A 16498-nucleotide genomic window follows, 5' to 3' on the forward strand; every position below is an offset into this window, starting at 1 on the left:
CTGGACAGAATCCAAGTCATGAGATTAGCTAGGACAGTGGTTCTCAACTGTCCTCATGCTGCGACCTTTTAATTCTGTTGCTCATGTTGTGGTGACCCCCAACCATAAAATTATTTTCGTTGCTAGTTCATAGCTGTAATTTGCTACTGTTATGAATCATAATGTAACTATCTGAAATGCAGAACCCCCAAAGGCTCGAGACCCACAGGTTGTAAAACTGAGCTAGAGAAAGTTTCACAGTGATTTGAGATTGTTGAGATATTTGTGCCACGCATTATAAAAACTAGCCATTTGCAACAGATTACAGGGAGTCCTTCCCCACAGGTATTCTGGTGAACTAGTTGTACAAACCACCATACCTTACTGTCTATTTTCTTCTTCTTCTTGGGTCTTTTAGAAGTGCCAGAGAAGGGACTTGGGACTCGATACATCTGTTTTGAGTATTTTTAACAGGCATTTTTTTTCCCACACTCATGTCCCTCTTCTAAATAATTGCATCAATTTTTTTTTAAATCTCTTTTCATTAATGATGAGAATATTGAGTGTGTCTTTATTGTAGCAATGTGGGACATACTAGAGGCTCTGTGTCTTAAAAATCCAAGGTGACTACACATACCACAGAGTCAACTGCTTTTGATAAATTTCTCTGATCCTTCTTATGCTCATCCATGTGGAGTTTTAAAATAAAGATGCGATACTGCAAACCTACAATTATGACCCTGTCACTCAGTACCTTCTCACAAAGGGGCTACTGTGACCCACCATCTTTGTGCCATTACAACGTATTTTAGATGATTTTCATCATTATTATTTATTATATGCTCCTGCTTATTGGCTGTTTAGATGGTTTGATGTGTGTGTGGGTAGGTGTAATGTGTGTGTGTGTAAACATCTTTGATTGCGTCTCTGAACATTTAAGGATATATTCCGAGAAGCAGAAATATTAGGTCAGAATGTGTACCTGTTTTAAGGCTTTGATGAGTTGCTTTAAAATATGCTGAGCCAGATTCCAGCTGCCATCCGCCTGCCGCAGATGTGTCTCATGGCCTAATTGCTCCGGAACAGGGTGGGAGGATGTTGACAAAAGTCATGAAGAACAAGGGACAACCTAGTTAGAGACGGAGAGGGGTACAAGATATTTGGGGGCATGAAGGGTGGCCTGTGAATAAAGTAGGGCATTAGTAACAAAATAGGAAACATGGGGAAACTGGGCTGAAATCCGGTTTGGAGCACTGGAAGCCAATTTAAGAATAGTACTGAGGGAGCCATTAGCAGATGTTTGAACAAGGAAATGAAAGCCCAGGGCTCTGCCTTGGGAAATTGAGGATGTAATAGACTGCCTCAGGTTATTCCTGCCTAACACCCTCCCGCCCCTTTCTCTCCAGGCACTGTCCCCTCTGCCTGTAGCCTGCCCTGCTTCCCCTTCCCGGATCTTTTGTCTTCCTTTTGTTCATCAAGAACTGTTTGCAGACTCTCCCTGGGTTCTTGTGTGGGTTTCCCTGGAGCTTGTCAGGCAGGGCTTGTCATATTACCTTTGTTTTAGTAATCTGAGCTATAGCTTGCTGCTCCCAGACTCTGAGTTCCCATTCTGAATCCTTAGGTGTTCACTGTGTATGGAGCACAGCAGGCACTGACAAACATTTGTCAGAGGACTCCCAGGCACTACATATGTTTTGTGTAACACTATACATGCTTACTTCAGACCAAGGGATGCATGCTGCAGGTCAATATGATGTCAGGTGCCTCAGCTCAGTTTGTATCTCAAAGCCAACATGACTGCCCTGTAGGCACCCCTCTCTCCCTCCCTTCATGATCCAAGGACCTGGAGTTGCAGATGCTGAGAAACCATGAACACTTTTGCATTTCAGACAGCTAAGGGATCGATCCCAGAGTTGTTTGGAAGCCTCAGTTATTCATAAAAGCCTTATCCAAAATATTAATGAGAAAAAACAAAAAAATGGTGGTGACATCTACAGACAGATTTGTAAGATGCTGAATGTTGATAAAACAATTTTATTTTTAAAACTTAAGGACAAAACCAAAGAGAGAAATCTCTCCAGAAGTAACTATTTTTAATTGCTGACACAATTGTTTCTAGTCTCTGTCCTGTTTGTTAAGTACAACAGTCCTGTGTAATACATTGTTCCTTAGGGCAAACTTAAGAGCCCAACTCTTCATCTTCATGTCCCAGTGTTTTTAAACTTTTTGGTGTAGCGCCCTTTAAAATGAGCTTGAATAGTAAAATTCAGTATTCCTTAAGTATTTACTGTCATGGCTCCTCCTTCATAAAATAGCAAGGATAATTCCAACTAGTGACAACTGCCGTGAACTCCGTCCTCCCGGCCCCTCCCCAAGGATGGAAGGATAGCGAATGGGATATTAAAGATGTCTGCTGTAGAGAAACACCAAGGTGACCTCTTCCAGAAAGTGCTGGTGCTTTTCTCAGGAGGATTCAGCCGTGCCACCCGACGGTGTTGGTACAGAGGTCCCTAGGCTGACCAGTGTGTTTTAGCGCGGTAACCCCTGGGAAGGTGCAGAGGCATATGGGGCAGAGTACAGAGGCTCAGATGATTGGCTAGCTTGAGCGTGTTTCTAATTGCAAGACGTTTTATAAGATGAGCTTGTTAAGGCATCCTGTTGTCCTGGGCATTGCTAAGAGGATCAGAGCCAGCCAGGATCTTCTTCCTGCGACTTTATCCCCTCTCACAGAGAGAGCTGCCTGTGTCGCTCGCTCGCTCACAGTTGTGATCCCCTGGCTTTCAGTTCCACCTTGGGATTGAAACACTCTGAACCCAGTCGGTATTATCAGCCCCGGGGGTTTTTCCTCCCCCTTGGGCCTTTTCTTGTCTTTTAGGAAGTGCCTGTCATCTGTGTGGGTGGACAAACTGCTTAGTCAGTAATTGTCAGCAAGGTGTCATTTCATCTCTGAAGTCAGCTGCCAGGGCCCTTGGGAGGGGCTTGGCATTCTCTATTGCAGCTGTACCACCCCTTTGGGGGATGTGGATCAGATATTCTGCATATCAGATATTTACATTTTGATTCCTAACAGTTGCAAAATTACAGTTATGAAGTAGCAACAAAGTAAGTTTAAGGCTGGGGATCGCCACACCACGAGGAACTTTACTAAGGGGTCGCAGCATTAGGAATGGTGAGAGCCACTGCTCTGTAGGCTCTCCAGCAAGTCACCTGGCCACTACTCTCCATCACCATGCTTGAGACAGGTCTCCTGTCTTCTGCTGCGCACGCGACGCCAGCCAGAGGAGAACATGTAGCTTCTCCTGTCTGCTCCCCACCTCCTGATAGGGGCACCTCAGGGGTATGGACCTGTTTGCCCTGCTGCTTTTACATGAGGATCGGGCTTGTGGGGGAAGCACTGAGCTCACTGAGCACGAGACAGTACTTGTTTTCCTGTGGACGAGACGACAAGCATTCGGAACATGGGTTTTCTTTAACTTGGGTTTTCACCAGACTCTATCACTTGGAAATAATTCTGAGACAAAGTATGGTTGTAATTCAAAAAGTACTCGACTCCTTAAAAATTTTTTTATGATAAAAACTCAAAGGGGTGCAAGTTAGAAAGGCAGAGAGATTCCCCCAACCCTTTTTACTCTTGAGGGACTGCTATTAGTATCTTTGTATGTATTCGTAGATCTTCTGAAAATGCCCTGTAATCCTGCAGGGTAGAGTGTGTGTACTCATGTGGCATTTGAGAGTTGCTTTTTAAAAAACTCTAGATATTTGGATGTCTTATTCTGTTTAATGAATTTATAATACTGTGTTGTATGAGCATGCTATAATTAATTTTATATTTCCCTTATTGGTGGACTCTTTTGTCTTTCTGTTTGGAAAGCCCTAATCCTATAGTTCTTGATTTGCCATTAATTTCAATTATGATAAGCATTTACCGAGTGACTCCTGTTTCTGACTCTAGACAAAGTACGTCAGGTCATGTGCTTGAGTTATAGTGATACCTATCCAACAGGAAGACACAGGCATAGAGAACAAAGTCAGAGAGGTGGGTGCCTGAGCATTTATTCAGTATTACTGAGTCGATCCACAGGAGGCAAAGGAGAATCTGAAGCAGGACTCTAAGGGATGCATAAGAGCTGACAAGAAAGCTCGGCAGGCAAAGGCTCGTGCCACCAAGACCTGAGTTCAATGCCGTGGACCTGCATGGTAGAAGGTCGGAGCTGACTTCCCCAAATTGTCCCTAGACTCCACACATGCACTGTGACACACACATGACTCCCCCCTCGCTCCCCCAAGTAAGTAAATAAATGAAAGAAAAAAACATGAAAACTTTAAGTTGAAAAAGAAGGATAATGAGATTTCCTAGGGACCAAAGGGAAAAAAAACCCCAATAATTTGATTCCCTGCCCTCTGGGGTTAATATTTATTTTTGAGATTATAGTATAATTACAACATTCTCCCTTCCTTTTCCTCCCTTCAAAATGTACCATAAACCCCTTCTACACTCCTTCAAATTCATGGTCTTTTTTTTGCTTTTGTTTTTTTTTTTTTTAAAGATTTATTTATTTATTTATTTATTTATTTATTTATTATATCTAAGTACACTGTAGCTGTCTTCAGATGCACCAGAAGAGGGCGTCAGATCTCATTACAGATGGTTGTGAGCCACCATGTGGTTGCTGGGATTTGAACTCTGGACCTTCGGAAGAGCAGTTGGGTGCTTTTACCCACTGAGCCATCTCACCAGCCCTTGCTTTTGTTTTTACTAGTTGTTATTGCATGCATGTATATATGTATTTTCATACACATATATTCCTAAATATAGCCTATTGAGTATATGTGTTGCATGTTTTCAGGACTGACCATTTGTCATCTAGGCAATCAGTAGAAAAGCTCTTTGCAACACCCACCTCTCCCAGCTTTCCTCCATTGTCAGTGGTTCTCTGTGTAGGGCTGAGGCCTTGTGGGCTTTCCTCATCCAGTTTGCCATGTTCATTGTGTTCTTGTGCTGTTCACATCTGGGCAGTCATGTTGGTGAGACTCGATGGGTGTGGCTTGTGATGTTACTAGGAGACACCATCTCACAGCAAAAGTCCTCCATCCTCTGGCTCTTAATTTTTTCCTAGTCCCTATTCAGGAAAGGTCCCTGAGCCTTAAGTGTGGGAGTGTTTTGTTGATGTGTCCGTTGGCATCGGGCTCTGCATTTTGATTGGTTACGGTTTTCCTGTAGTGGTTTCTGTCTGTGGCAATGAGAAGCTTTAGAAACAGCCGTTCCTGAGGAAAAGGGATTTCCTACAAAGAATGGCCCTCGCTGGCCAGGTCAGAGCGCAATGCAGGGTGCAGTGGCTGGAGCTGCACTGGTTACACAGGTGGCCTAAGGAAGTATCCACAAGGGAGTGGAAGGACATAAGCTCTCTGCCCAGTTAGGTGCCACCCCTCTACCCCTTCCTCCTGCAGGGTCTACACAGGGCCAGAAGCACAGGGAACTCTCTTTTGTGTTGGTTTGATTTTTTTCAAAATGTTTACCTGTCCTACTCAACCATGTCATGTTTTCTTTTCACAGAGTATAGAAATATCAAGAAACCGGAGAGAATTCAACCATGGCCCCACGGAAGAGAGGTGGCCGGGGGATTTCATTTATCTTTTGCTGTTTCCGAAACAATGACCACCCAGAAATCACCTATCGGCTTAGGAATGATAGCAACTTTGCACTTCAGACAATGGAGCCAGCGCTGCCCATGCCCCCTGTGGAGGAGCTTGATGTCATGTTCAGTGAACTTGTGGTGAGTCTCGGATGTCCATGATACCATGGTTGATACATCAGGGGAGGAGAGGAGAGGCGATGGGTGGGCTGGCTTGGTTTGTCCACTTTTGCTCCCTGTGTCTGAACCCTCACCATCCTCACTGAGATACGAGGGGGGGGGGTTGGCTGGGGGGGGGTGTGCATGGGTCTCAAAAAAAGTTGTATGACTCTACATCCAAGGGTTTTGTTGGTGCTTTGTGTGGGCAGAGGGATTTGGTGTTCAAAGAGAAGTAGGTAATGCATTCAAATTTGCTCCTCCTCCTCCTCCTCCCTCAGGCTCATGCTTATGTGTGTAAGGACCGTCTGCATCTACTTCACACCTTCTGGGATGCCCCAGAGTCCCCCACATCACCCCAACACATAGTATTAGTAGTATTTGAAAAGTAGTCATGCTTTTCAGCTTGTCTTTGATCTTCCGTGAAAGCCATTAGTCCCTAAGTACGGTATCATTACTTAGACTAATGATAGGATTGGAGGAGCAGCAGCTATGGGAAAGTTTTTATAGATGCCATCACACCGTAGAGGCCACTAGCCTCAAAGGAGATGATGGGGCCAGCGTAGGACCTGTTCATCGAGAGATGCAGGCCGACTCAGCACCTTCCCGTCAAGAGGACACTATGGCATCCTTTAAAGAGAGCTAGTGCAGAGATCTGCAAGGCCTTGCCTCAGTTTACTACTCTGAGTTTGTCTTTGTGTGTATAGAAAGTCAGGTGATTTTCCTGAGCCGGTTTTCTGAAAAGGGTAGGGGAAATACCTCCTCTCAGGTTTGATGCAGTACGTAAGCCAGAAGGAGCCACACCAGTAGGGTCTTGTGCCTGATTCTTAAAGGTGCTCCGTGAAGTCAAGGAGTGCTGTATCCTCACGGCCATCATTTTCTAATAGAGTTTGTTCTCCTTGGACCATGTCAATTGTGTGGCAGGAGCTAGAGAGTGTGGCCTCTTGCTTGATTCTTAGTGCAGAGAAACCGGAGGGGACTGCCAGGGGACTGACACTGTTGTTCCAGCTTTTAAAGATAAGAATTCAGAAAGGGAAAGATGAGCCAGCATGAGAGTCTGCGGAGCTGAGGTTTGCATTTTAGTCTCCCAAGGGGAGAAATGAGCCTATTTTTGAGCAGAGTTGATTAGGATAAAAAGAGATAGCTTATGATTGCATGTTTGTACTTTATGATATTGAATATTTTATCCACTCTCCCTTCTCTACTTTATGAAGAAATTTATTTTAGGTTTCAAATCAAAAAGCTATAACCAGCTGTGAGGGGGGTTGCTTGCAATCCCAGCACTTGAGAAATTAGGTGGGAAGACTGGGAATTCAAGGTCATCTTCTGTCCCACAGTAAACTCAAGGCCAGCCTGGGCTGCATGAGAGCACACAAGTACAAGTATGCAAACATGTACATATGCACACGCATGCACATACTCACATATGTGGCTAGGGATATAGTTCAATTGGTAGGTTCCTGCCTAGCATTCCTGATACCCTGTTGTCTGGGTTTTCCCATCTCTGGGACCACCCTGACACTGAGCACCTTAAGGGAGGAAGAGCCTCTTTGCTTTCAGACCACAGTGACAGGAAGGCATGGCAGCAGGGGTGTGGCACTGCTAGTTAGTCACACATGTCAGATGTCAGGAAGCAGAGACTTCAGAGATGAATGTCTGTCCTTTGTACACCAGTCCATGGATCACCACTGCCTACATCCAGGGTGGGTTTGCCTGCTCAGTAAAATCTTGCTGAGAACACCCTCATAGGCATACCCAGACTGTGTGTCTTAATGAGTTGTCAGGGAAGATTAGCCATGACACCTGGATTCAGTCCCCAGCACTGCATAAACTGGGTATGATGACTCAGGAGGATCAGGAATTCCAGGTCATCCTAGGTCCCATAGCAAGTGCAAGGCCACCCTGGGATACACGAAACCCTGTCTCAAATGAAATAAAACAAAGCACACACACATTCAAAAAAGTTAGACTTGGCCTCCAGCGGCTGATAGCAGCAGAGGGGATGGATCAGGAGAGTCTAGCATCACCAGAAGAGCAAAGTTCTTCCTCAGGGACCATGTATGTGCTTGTTGTGGGCTGGAGAGCAGGTGATGGGGATCACGGTCAGGGAAGACCTTTTAGCGAGTGACCTGTCAACAGAGTTAAAGGCTGGAAACAGAGGCGGGAGGTCATGTTAGTAGCTGTCCAGCCTCTCAAGCCAGCTTCAGCTGTGGCAGTGAAACCTTCATGGTCCCAACAGCGAAGCCTCACCCTGTGCTAATGCTGCACGCTCTCCCCAGGTCAGCTGCAGTTTTGCTCCCTGAAAGGAAACTGCAGTCTCTACTACACCTCAGCCTGCAAGTAGCATATCACTGGGGCCCACTTTTCATTGCCAGGGTAGATCACAAGGTCACGTTTGAGAACACAGCTAAGAAAGCATCTTTCTTTGTAGGGGTTGGCACCACTAGTCACATGGCCAAGGCTGAGGTCACCGAGATGACCAGAGGATGCATAGTCCTCTCCCAGGGAGGGGCTGTGAGTCACATGCCAGCATGGCTGTGGAGAAGGGCAGTCATGGTGCATTTATGGCTTGATTTTATTTCTTGCTCAAAGTGCTTTACAACCGAAAGTGTATCTCTGAGGAGAGGTGTGCACCACTGGTAGCTGAAGGCCTTGAGGGTTGTGGAGCTCCTGGAGAGCTAGCATCCCTGTATATCCTGCATCTGTGCTCCCTTCAGCTTGTCCTGTCAGACTCCTGAATTGAGACCTACCCAGGAGCTGGCAGTCGCGGCTCGATGTACATCTTGGAGACGGCTTCTCTGCATTCAGAGGGAGAAAATTCCACTCTCTGCTTACTAATGTCTCTATTGTGTAGGAGAAAATTGCCTACAGCTGCTAGTTGTTAAAAAACCAATGCCAAACCAGAACCTTAAGCCAAAACCATTGGAAAACAAATTATCTTGAGGTTTGTGTCTGTCCTGGTGAGTGACGATGGATTTTTGTCTACCTCTTACTTCAGGGACTTAGACCACAAATCCTTCCAATTGCCAGGGGAGGCCTGAGGCTAGAGAGGTGGGCTCACAGCCGCTTTTTCTCTGGGTTCTTCTGTGCAGTTACACAAGTGATCCTGCTGTACCTTATACCAGGAAGGGAGTGGCAGAGAGGGCCTGGCTCTTTGGTCAGCACTGCTGGCTGCCTGCTTTGCCTGCAGTCTAAGGGGATTTCTTTAAAGGCAGGTTCTATTTGAATTTGAGCTTGATTCATTTTCTGTAAAATGAGGATCAAACAATCTCAGTGAGAGAGTTTCTGTAAAGATTGAAGAAGATTACTAAAACAACATCAGAGACCAAACGCAAACCACCTAGCTGGATCTGGTATTACAAGACTGAATTCCAAGCTACTTGGGAGGTTGAAGCACGAGGCTCCTAGGTTCAAAGCCAGCCTGGGTAACGTAATGAGACCTTTTCTTAAATAAATGGAATGCTTTGTATATATGTCATGTGAGAGGGCCTAGAGTCAATCTCCAGATTGAAAGAAGGAAGTACAGAAAGAAGGAAGGAAAGAAGGGAGGGGAGAAGGAAGGAAAAAAGGAAGGAAGAGAGGAGGGAAGAATACAGGCAGGCACCTAGGACATGCATTAGAGTCTACAACTAAGTGCAGCAGGGTAGGAGGTAAGTGAGGTCTTTTCTGAGGACAAAACTCTCAGCAAATACCGAGTTTCCCCCTTCTTAGAATCTAATCTGCTTGCTGTGTGAGCTCTGACTTGCGGCCCCTTTCCCTCTGCATTTGCTGGAAAGCATCTTATCAGAGCGGGTTATTGTCCCTCATCCTGTCTGATGAGTCACTCGTGACATTCCTAAAACGTGAAACAAGTGACTTTCTTTCAGAACAGCATATTGCAGCCTTATCATCTCATTAATGAGGCAAACCTGGAAGGAGGGTGAGCTTGTGAGCCTTCAAAGAAATAGCCAGGAAGAGGGTACCTTTAGCAGTCTCTCCCTGCCACAAGCAGGACAGTAAGAATTGGAGGCACTTGACCCTTACCATTTATTGTCATCATCATCATCATCATCATTATTATTATCATCATTATTATTATTATTAATTTCTTCTGCTGGGGATCAAACCCAGGGCTTTGCATTTGCTGGACAAGTTCTGTACCACCAAGCTACACCAACCCACCTCCTGTCCCTTCAACTCACTACTTCTTAGGGTATTGTTTACCACAACACATTTACCTGTTTGCCACATTCATCTATGCAATATACACAGCCCTTACTGCAGGCACCATCAAAACCAATCTAGGCATTTTTGTTGCCCTTAAGATAACTCTCAGTGTCCACTGAGCATCACTTGCCATCCGTTCTGAAAACCCCTGAACTGCCTTATGTCTTGGGAATTTCTTGGAGAGTTTGAACAAATGGAACCACAACATGCAGACCTTAGTAACTGGCATCCTTTATGCAATATCATGATATCTAAATTCATCCATTGTGTGGGTGCCAGTTCTTCATTTCTAATCATTGCCAAAAAAAATCTCATTATAGAGATACATCACACTTTAAGAATCCACTCAACATTGATTATTATTTTAGATTTTTTTCATATTTTGCCAGCTAAGAACTATGAAATATGTTGTTATAAACATGTACAAAGAACTTTTTGCGTTCAAATATGTTGTGGCTTTCATGGGTACAGACCTACAAGCAGAGGAGCTTAGCCTAAAAGATTCTGTTTAACTTTGAGAGCTGTCAGACTGTTCCAAAGTGGCTGAACTGAGACACACACACACGCATTTATTTACTAATTAGAGTGTGTATAAGAGAGAGCATTATGTGATGTGTGTATGTGGGCACATATGCTACACCTATGGCAGTCTTAAAGACAACTTTGTGAAGTCAGTTTCCACCTTTATGTGATTTCTGGGAATTGAACTCAGATCATGAGGCATGTTCCACACGAGCCTTTACCCTGCTGAGCCATTTTGCCTGATGTAATCAACTTTTCAACATCTTTGCCAACACTTGTTTTTTATTCATCCTTTCCCACCTTCTTTTCAGTATATACACTCCTAAGGTATATGTATGTATTGTCTAAAATAAGATTTCCTGATAATTTCTAACTCCTATGGATTATTACAACTGAGTCACTCATTGACTGATCACTTGACACTGTGAGTTTTATGCCATTTAACCACATCCCACCTCATTCTTTACCCCTGCCTGTTCTCCTCCCTTACCCCCTCCATTTCTTACTCTTTGTTCTTTGCCTAGATCAAAATAAAGAGCACGACTGCTCCGTGGTAGCGGCAGTGCCTTACAATTAGATGCAGCTGTGTTCCTTCCATACTTAGATGGTCTCATCTGACTTATCTGGGAAGCACTCGACAACAGCCCTGTAAATTGTCTTGCTCAAGTAGCTTGCATTACAATATTTTCAATAGACTCCTTTGAGGAGAAGCAGACAATGTGTTACTCAGCCACAGATTGATTATTCTGATGTGAGTGTGTGGTAAGTGCCGGTCTGTGCTAGATTCCCAAGGAGACACAACACGGTGCTTGATGATGCTCTAGAGCAGGGATGACAGGCCACTCAACATGCAACCCTGTCACGTGTGACCCAGTGCTGAGAGAGGGGCCGCTTCCTGTCACGTGTGGCCCAGTACAAAGAAAGGGTAGCTCAGGCTCAAGCATGTGGTGTTTGTTTGTTTTTGTTGTTTTGTTTTAAGAGAAGAGGATTTATTTAACCAATTTTCATGATAGGTTTTCCTGGAATAAAATTCCCAGTCTCTCTTCCAACACCACTGTTCTTTGACCTCAGTCTCTCCCCCTGTCTCTACTAAAGTGTATTTGAACCTGATTTCAAGAAACACTCTTAAACTCCTTTAAGTCATTCTTTGAGAATTTCACAATATGTACAATGCATTTGGTCATGCCCACCTTCCATTTCCCTCCAACTCCTCCTACACACCCCACTCCCACTGTCTGCCATTCTTCTCTGAATTCCTGGTTTTCTTTTCTTAACCCAGTGGCTCTAATCATTGCTGTCCATGTGTGTATGGGTGTAGACCATCCACTGGAGCATGGCCAGCCTACTTCCCTGAAGAACACGGATGCTCCTATCTTCACAGCCTTCAGTTGTCAAAGATCCTCGGCTAGAGATAGGTCTTTGTGAGCCCCCACTCCATCTATGCCAGGATTATGACTGGTTTGATCTTGCATCGGTCTTGTGCAGGCAACCACAGTTGCTGTGGGTTCATGCGTGCAGCAGGCCTGTCATGGATACAATTCTGCGGTTGTCGTCTGCGCTGGTTTTTATTTGTCAACTTGGCATAGTCCTAGACATACCTGGGAAGATGAAATCTAACTTGAGAAAATGCCTTCACAAGATTGGCCTGAGGGCTATTTTCTTAATTAATAATTGACACAGGAGGTTCAAGCCCGGGGGCGGGGTGGGGGGGGTGCTGTCACTCCTGGACAAGGTCTGCAGTATATAAGAAAGCAAGCTGAGCACACCAGAAAACAGCACTCCTCTGTGGCTTCTGCTGCAGTCAGCTCCTGCCTCCAGGTTCCTGCCTTTAGTTCCTGCTTTGACTTTCTTCAGTGATGGGGTGTTATCTGGAAGTATAAGATGAAATAAACCCATTCTTCCACAGGCTGATTTTGGTCATGGTTCTGATCACAGCAACAGAAACCCAACTAAGACACTTCCTAATGTCTTGCTCTTACAATCTGTGCCCACTTCTCTGTTGTGTTCCATGAGTGCTGTTGGCAGGGAATGTGTCTTAGGGTTTTACTGCTGTGAACAGACACCATGACCAAGGCACCTCTTATAAAGAACAACATTTAATTGGGGCTGGCTTACAGAGGTTTAGTCCATTATTATCAAGGCGGGAGCATGGCAGAGTCTGGACAGACATGATGCAGGAGGATCTGAGAGTTCTACATCTTCATTTGAATACTGCTTCCAGGCAGCTAGGATGAGGGTCTTAAAACCCACACCCACAGTGACATACCTACTCCAACTGAGTCACACCTTCTAATTGTGCCACTCCTTGGGCCAAGCATATACAAACCATCACAGAGTATATTGTCCCATTTAGGATTGAATACTCCACAGTTACTCATTCTGTGAGTCTCTGTCCACTACAATTTATTAATCACTGTCCACTACAGTAATAAGCTTTTCTGATGAGGATTGAAAGGTACACTCTTGGCATAGTGATATATCTTTAGAAAACATTTGGATTCACCTCTGTTTAGTAAAGCAATAATGGGCTCTCTCGTGGGTTCGATGCTCTCCCAACCATGCGCTCTTGGCCAGGTTTATAACACTGGGCATGAGTTCAGCCCTGTGAAGTGGGCCTTACATCCAATCAGAAAACACCTGGTTACTCCTGTAACATTGATGCCACTATTGCACCAGTGAGCATATTTTATCAGGTCTGTCATTACTGTAGCTCTCAGACTCCATAGCTAGGCAAGACTGTTGATGACTCAGAAGCTTGCCTAGCATTTCCTGGCACCATGAAAGCTAACTATTAGGGAGGGATCTTGAGTCACTACTAGGTTCATTTCCTTATGTTGTATCACCCAGCGCTATGGTGTTCTCAGTGATGGGAGCTAACCATCATGGTCTGGTGAAGAACCAAGAGTGAGGCAGTGGGCGCTTCGTTTGTGCAGCTTATGGGACTCCCAACATCGCTTCCTTTGTTCGGCTTACAGCTATACTCCCATATAGGTGGTTCTGTTTGAACTGAGGTGTGATTATATGTGTTTATTTTATTTTATTACTTTATATTTTAGAAAGCTTTTGAGACTACAGATTATTCTGTCCTGCTAGCCATGAGAATTACCTCCTTTTTAAAGGTTTTTGAAATCACTTCTCTTATTACTGGGGCTATTATAAGCTCTTTTTAATAATAAAATTCTTCTGTTATCATCAGAATCAATGAGAAGTTGTATCATGTTTTAGCTCCTCATTTTTTTAAATGTGCCTTTGTACTAAACTAAAACCATGGCTAAGAATAGAAAGATTTTTACAAGAACCATTTAGTTCCCTGTCTCCAGTGGAAGATGGGGAGAAAATGGGTAAGCAGGAACTGTAAGTTTAAACTGATAGAAGAAAAAATTCTGGTTGTAAGGAGTAATGGCTTTGATCTATTGTTTTTAAATTAGAGCATTAGGATTTCTGGTAACCAAGCAGAGGAAATCAGATTTTATACATAGAATACCTTCAGAGCATTCAGCTGTCTAGAAGTCAAGAACCAGAATCGAATGAAAGCATTGGGGTTTATTCTTACCTGACAGACTAATAAAGGACGAAAGGAATGTCTAGCTAAAGGACACAATTAGTTGACAGTGAAGGAAAAAAAAAAAACAAAAAAACAAAAAAAAACCCAACCAAACCATTGAGTAGATTTCCAGTGGCACTTGGCGTTTTTGAGTAAATTAACCTGATGTGTTCTAGGTAAGAACTGCGTATGCCAGTATGATAAGGGTTACGTCACAAAGGGAAGTGGCAGTGTAGATATGGACATAAGTGTGTTCCGTGCTAAAGTTCCTGTGCACATGTGTGTGTGTTTGTCACTGTGGTGTGACCTGCTGCCAATGAGCAGTTGGCTTAAAGGAGATAAAACTGATCATAAATGCAGAACTTGGTAAGCAACTGCTCTGGCCCTGAGATCAGCTGATGGTTTATAATATAGGCTAATGTTGATCTGTGTGCTTTTACCTGCCTGTATCTGTTGTGCTTTTTCAGAGAACATTGTATTGCTTCTAAAATCAAAGAAGGGCTGGGAGCAGAGTTTTATCCCAGTAGATGTTATATATTTCTTTGTTCTGGCATAGACCCTGATTGCTAAAAAAAAAGAATCCTTTAGTGGTCAAAATGCCTTTGTAAGTTTTCTTCTAGTCCTCCCTCACCAGAGCTGAGGGAAAGACTCTCTCTTCCAATCTTGTGTGTATTTTGTCATTACAAGGCATTTTACAATAAGCTATTAAACTTAGATTTTTTTTTCTTTATGTTTGATACAGTGTTGTCAGTCTAGTTGCTGTCTGTCTCTGAATTCTTCCTAATGTTAGATCTAAGAGATGGGGTGAGAGGACAGGAAGACAGAAAGAAACAGGAGCAGCTTCTTGTTTAATTGAAGCAGTGGCTGGTGTGGTGGCACCTGTCCCAGGCCTGTGGCCATGGAGGGAGGCCATTTTTGGCTGCCCTCAGAGTTTGTTGTCAGCCTTGGGCTACCGAGGGAGTGTCACCAAGCAAACAAACAAATACCACTGTAAATCTATAAATTAATATGCTGTGGAGAAAATAACTTTAGGTCCCTTTGGTTCTGATTAGTTCTATTAATATGAAACCTAAAGAGACCCAGATGGTGTATAACTGCCTTCTCTGGGCTAGAATTGAAAACATGACCTCTTAATTTTGTCCTTAGGCTCCCAGGTGCAAATTACACAGCCAAGATTCTGTACTGAGTAGCCACTCTGTACTTGACCCCACTAAGAGCTAAAAGGCCAAGGGCCTGGTTTGATCTCTGTACCTCATTGTAGGTTTGGGTAAGCTTTCAAGTGTAATTTTTTTCTTGTACTTACTTTGTCTTAAAGTTTGTTATTTGACAGTTTCATAGATGGAAATATAGTGTTACAATTATCCCCTCACCTTTCATTTTAAAATGTGCTCTAGTAGTGGCTAGAAAGATCTGTTGGTCTGAATACACAACTTGCTGAGAGTTCATCCTGATGCCGTGAGAGTCCTCACCACATGCATGGCCCTAGCCCACCATGAGCAGGGCACGTTTCGATTCTAGATTATCTGTGAGTGTGCCCACTACACTCAGAACCCTCCCCACTAAACCCCCAGTCCAGAGCGCCTCTGCTTCCAACACCGTCTCTTGATTCTTGCACTGGGAGCTCAGTGGACAGCTCTGTCTTCAGCTATGCTTTTTCTGGCTCATGGATGAAGAGTTGGAATTTTCTTTGTTGAAAAAAAAATCCCTCCTTTTAGAAGCTGCATATTTTTCTCTTATCCAGTTTAAATGGATTCATTTAAAACACTCTACAGCTGCCAGCTTCTTACTTCTGCACATTGCAAAATCCAAGAACAAAGTTCAACGCAGCGACTGGAAGCCAACGAAATAAACACAGGGGTTGTTTTCTGGAAAGATGGGCAACTACCAAATTTAGAAGGAGCCAGAAAGCCCTTCCCCGTCCTCTCGCCAGTTAACTTGAGAGTATTCTTTAGTGACTAAGGCTTCATGTCAAACCTGGGTTGCAGATGCAGCTGTGCACTTTGAGAGAGCAGAATGGTGCAGGCATTCCTAGCATCTGTGGGTCCTAACGATGGCATCTCCAGGGCCTGGAAGTAGTACCTAGTCCAGAAGGGGTGCACAGTGCAGGCTTGTTGCCTGGATGCTGTGTGAGTGGATCCCAGTGGTTAAAGCTTAGCTTGTGAAGTGTGTGTGTGTGTGTGTGTGAGTGTGTACACCCATGACTGCTGAGCGCTCCAGCAGCTGGGTTTGTTTTGTGACTATTTCTTGGAGTAGTGATGATACATTTGGACTGATGTTTGTGCCTCCTCCCCACCTGCTGTCATCTTTTCTATTCATCTTTCTCATTTGGATGTTACTATGGCAACATCAGAGTGCCCTGCAGGAAGGGGACCAGATTAAAAGAACAAAGGTGAGGAGGTTTAAGAAATCATTTTACTCTTAAATCCGTCTACCAAGGGCTAGGGAGATAACTCAGTCT

At 44.1% G+C, this 16498-nt stretch overlaps 1 protein-coding gene across 4 annotated transcripts in view; it reads left to right on the forward strand.

The window, feature by feature from the left end:
- Daam1 (dishevelled associated activator of morphogenesis 1) overlaps nucleotides 1-16498 on the forward strand; it is a 158230-nt gene that overhangs the window by 58338 nt on the left and 83394 nt on the right. For all 4 annotated transcript variants that reach the window (XM_029484529.1, XM_029484530.1, XM_021179729.2 and 1 more), the window contains exon 2: nucleotides 5534-5753. In XM_029484529.1, coding sequence (XP_029340389.1) covers nucleotides 5571-5753 — 183 coding nt within the window. In that variant the 5' untranslated portion in view covers nucleotides 5534-5570. The remainder of the gene's footprint in view (nucleotides 1-5533; nucleotides 5754-16498) is intronic.

Source organism: Mus caroli, chromosome 12, assembly GCF_900094665.2.
Source record: "Mus caroli chromosome 12, CAROLI_EIJ_v1.1, whole genome shotgun sequence".
Lineage (NCBI taxonomy): Eukaryota > Metazoa > Chordata > Mammalia > Rodentia > Muridae > Mus > Mus caroli.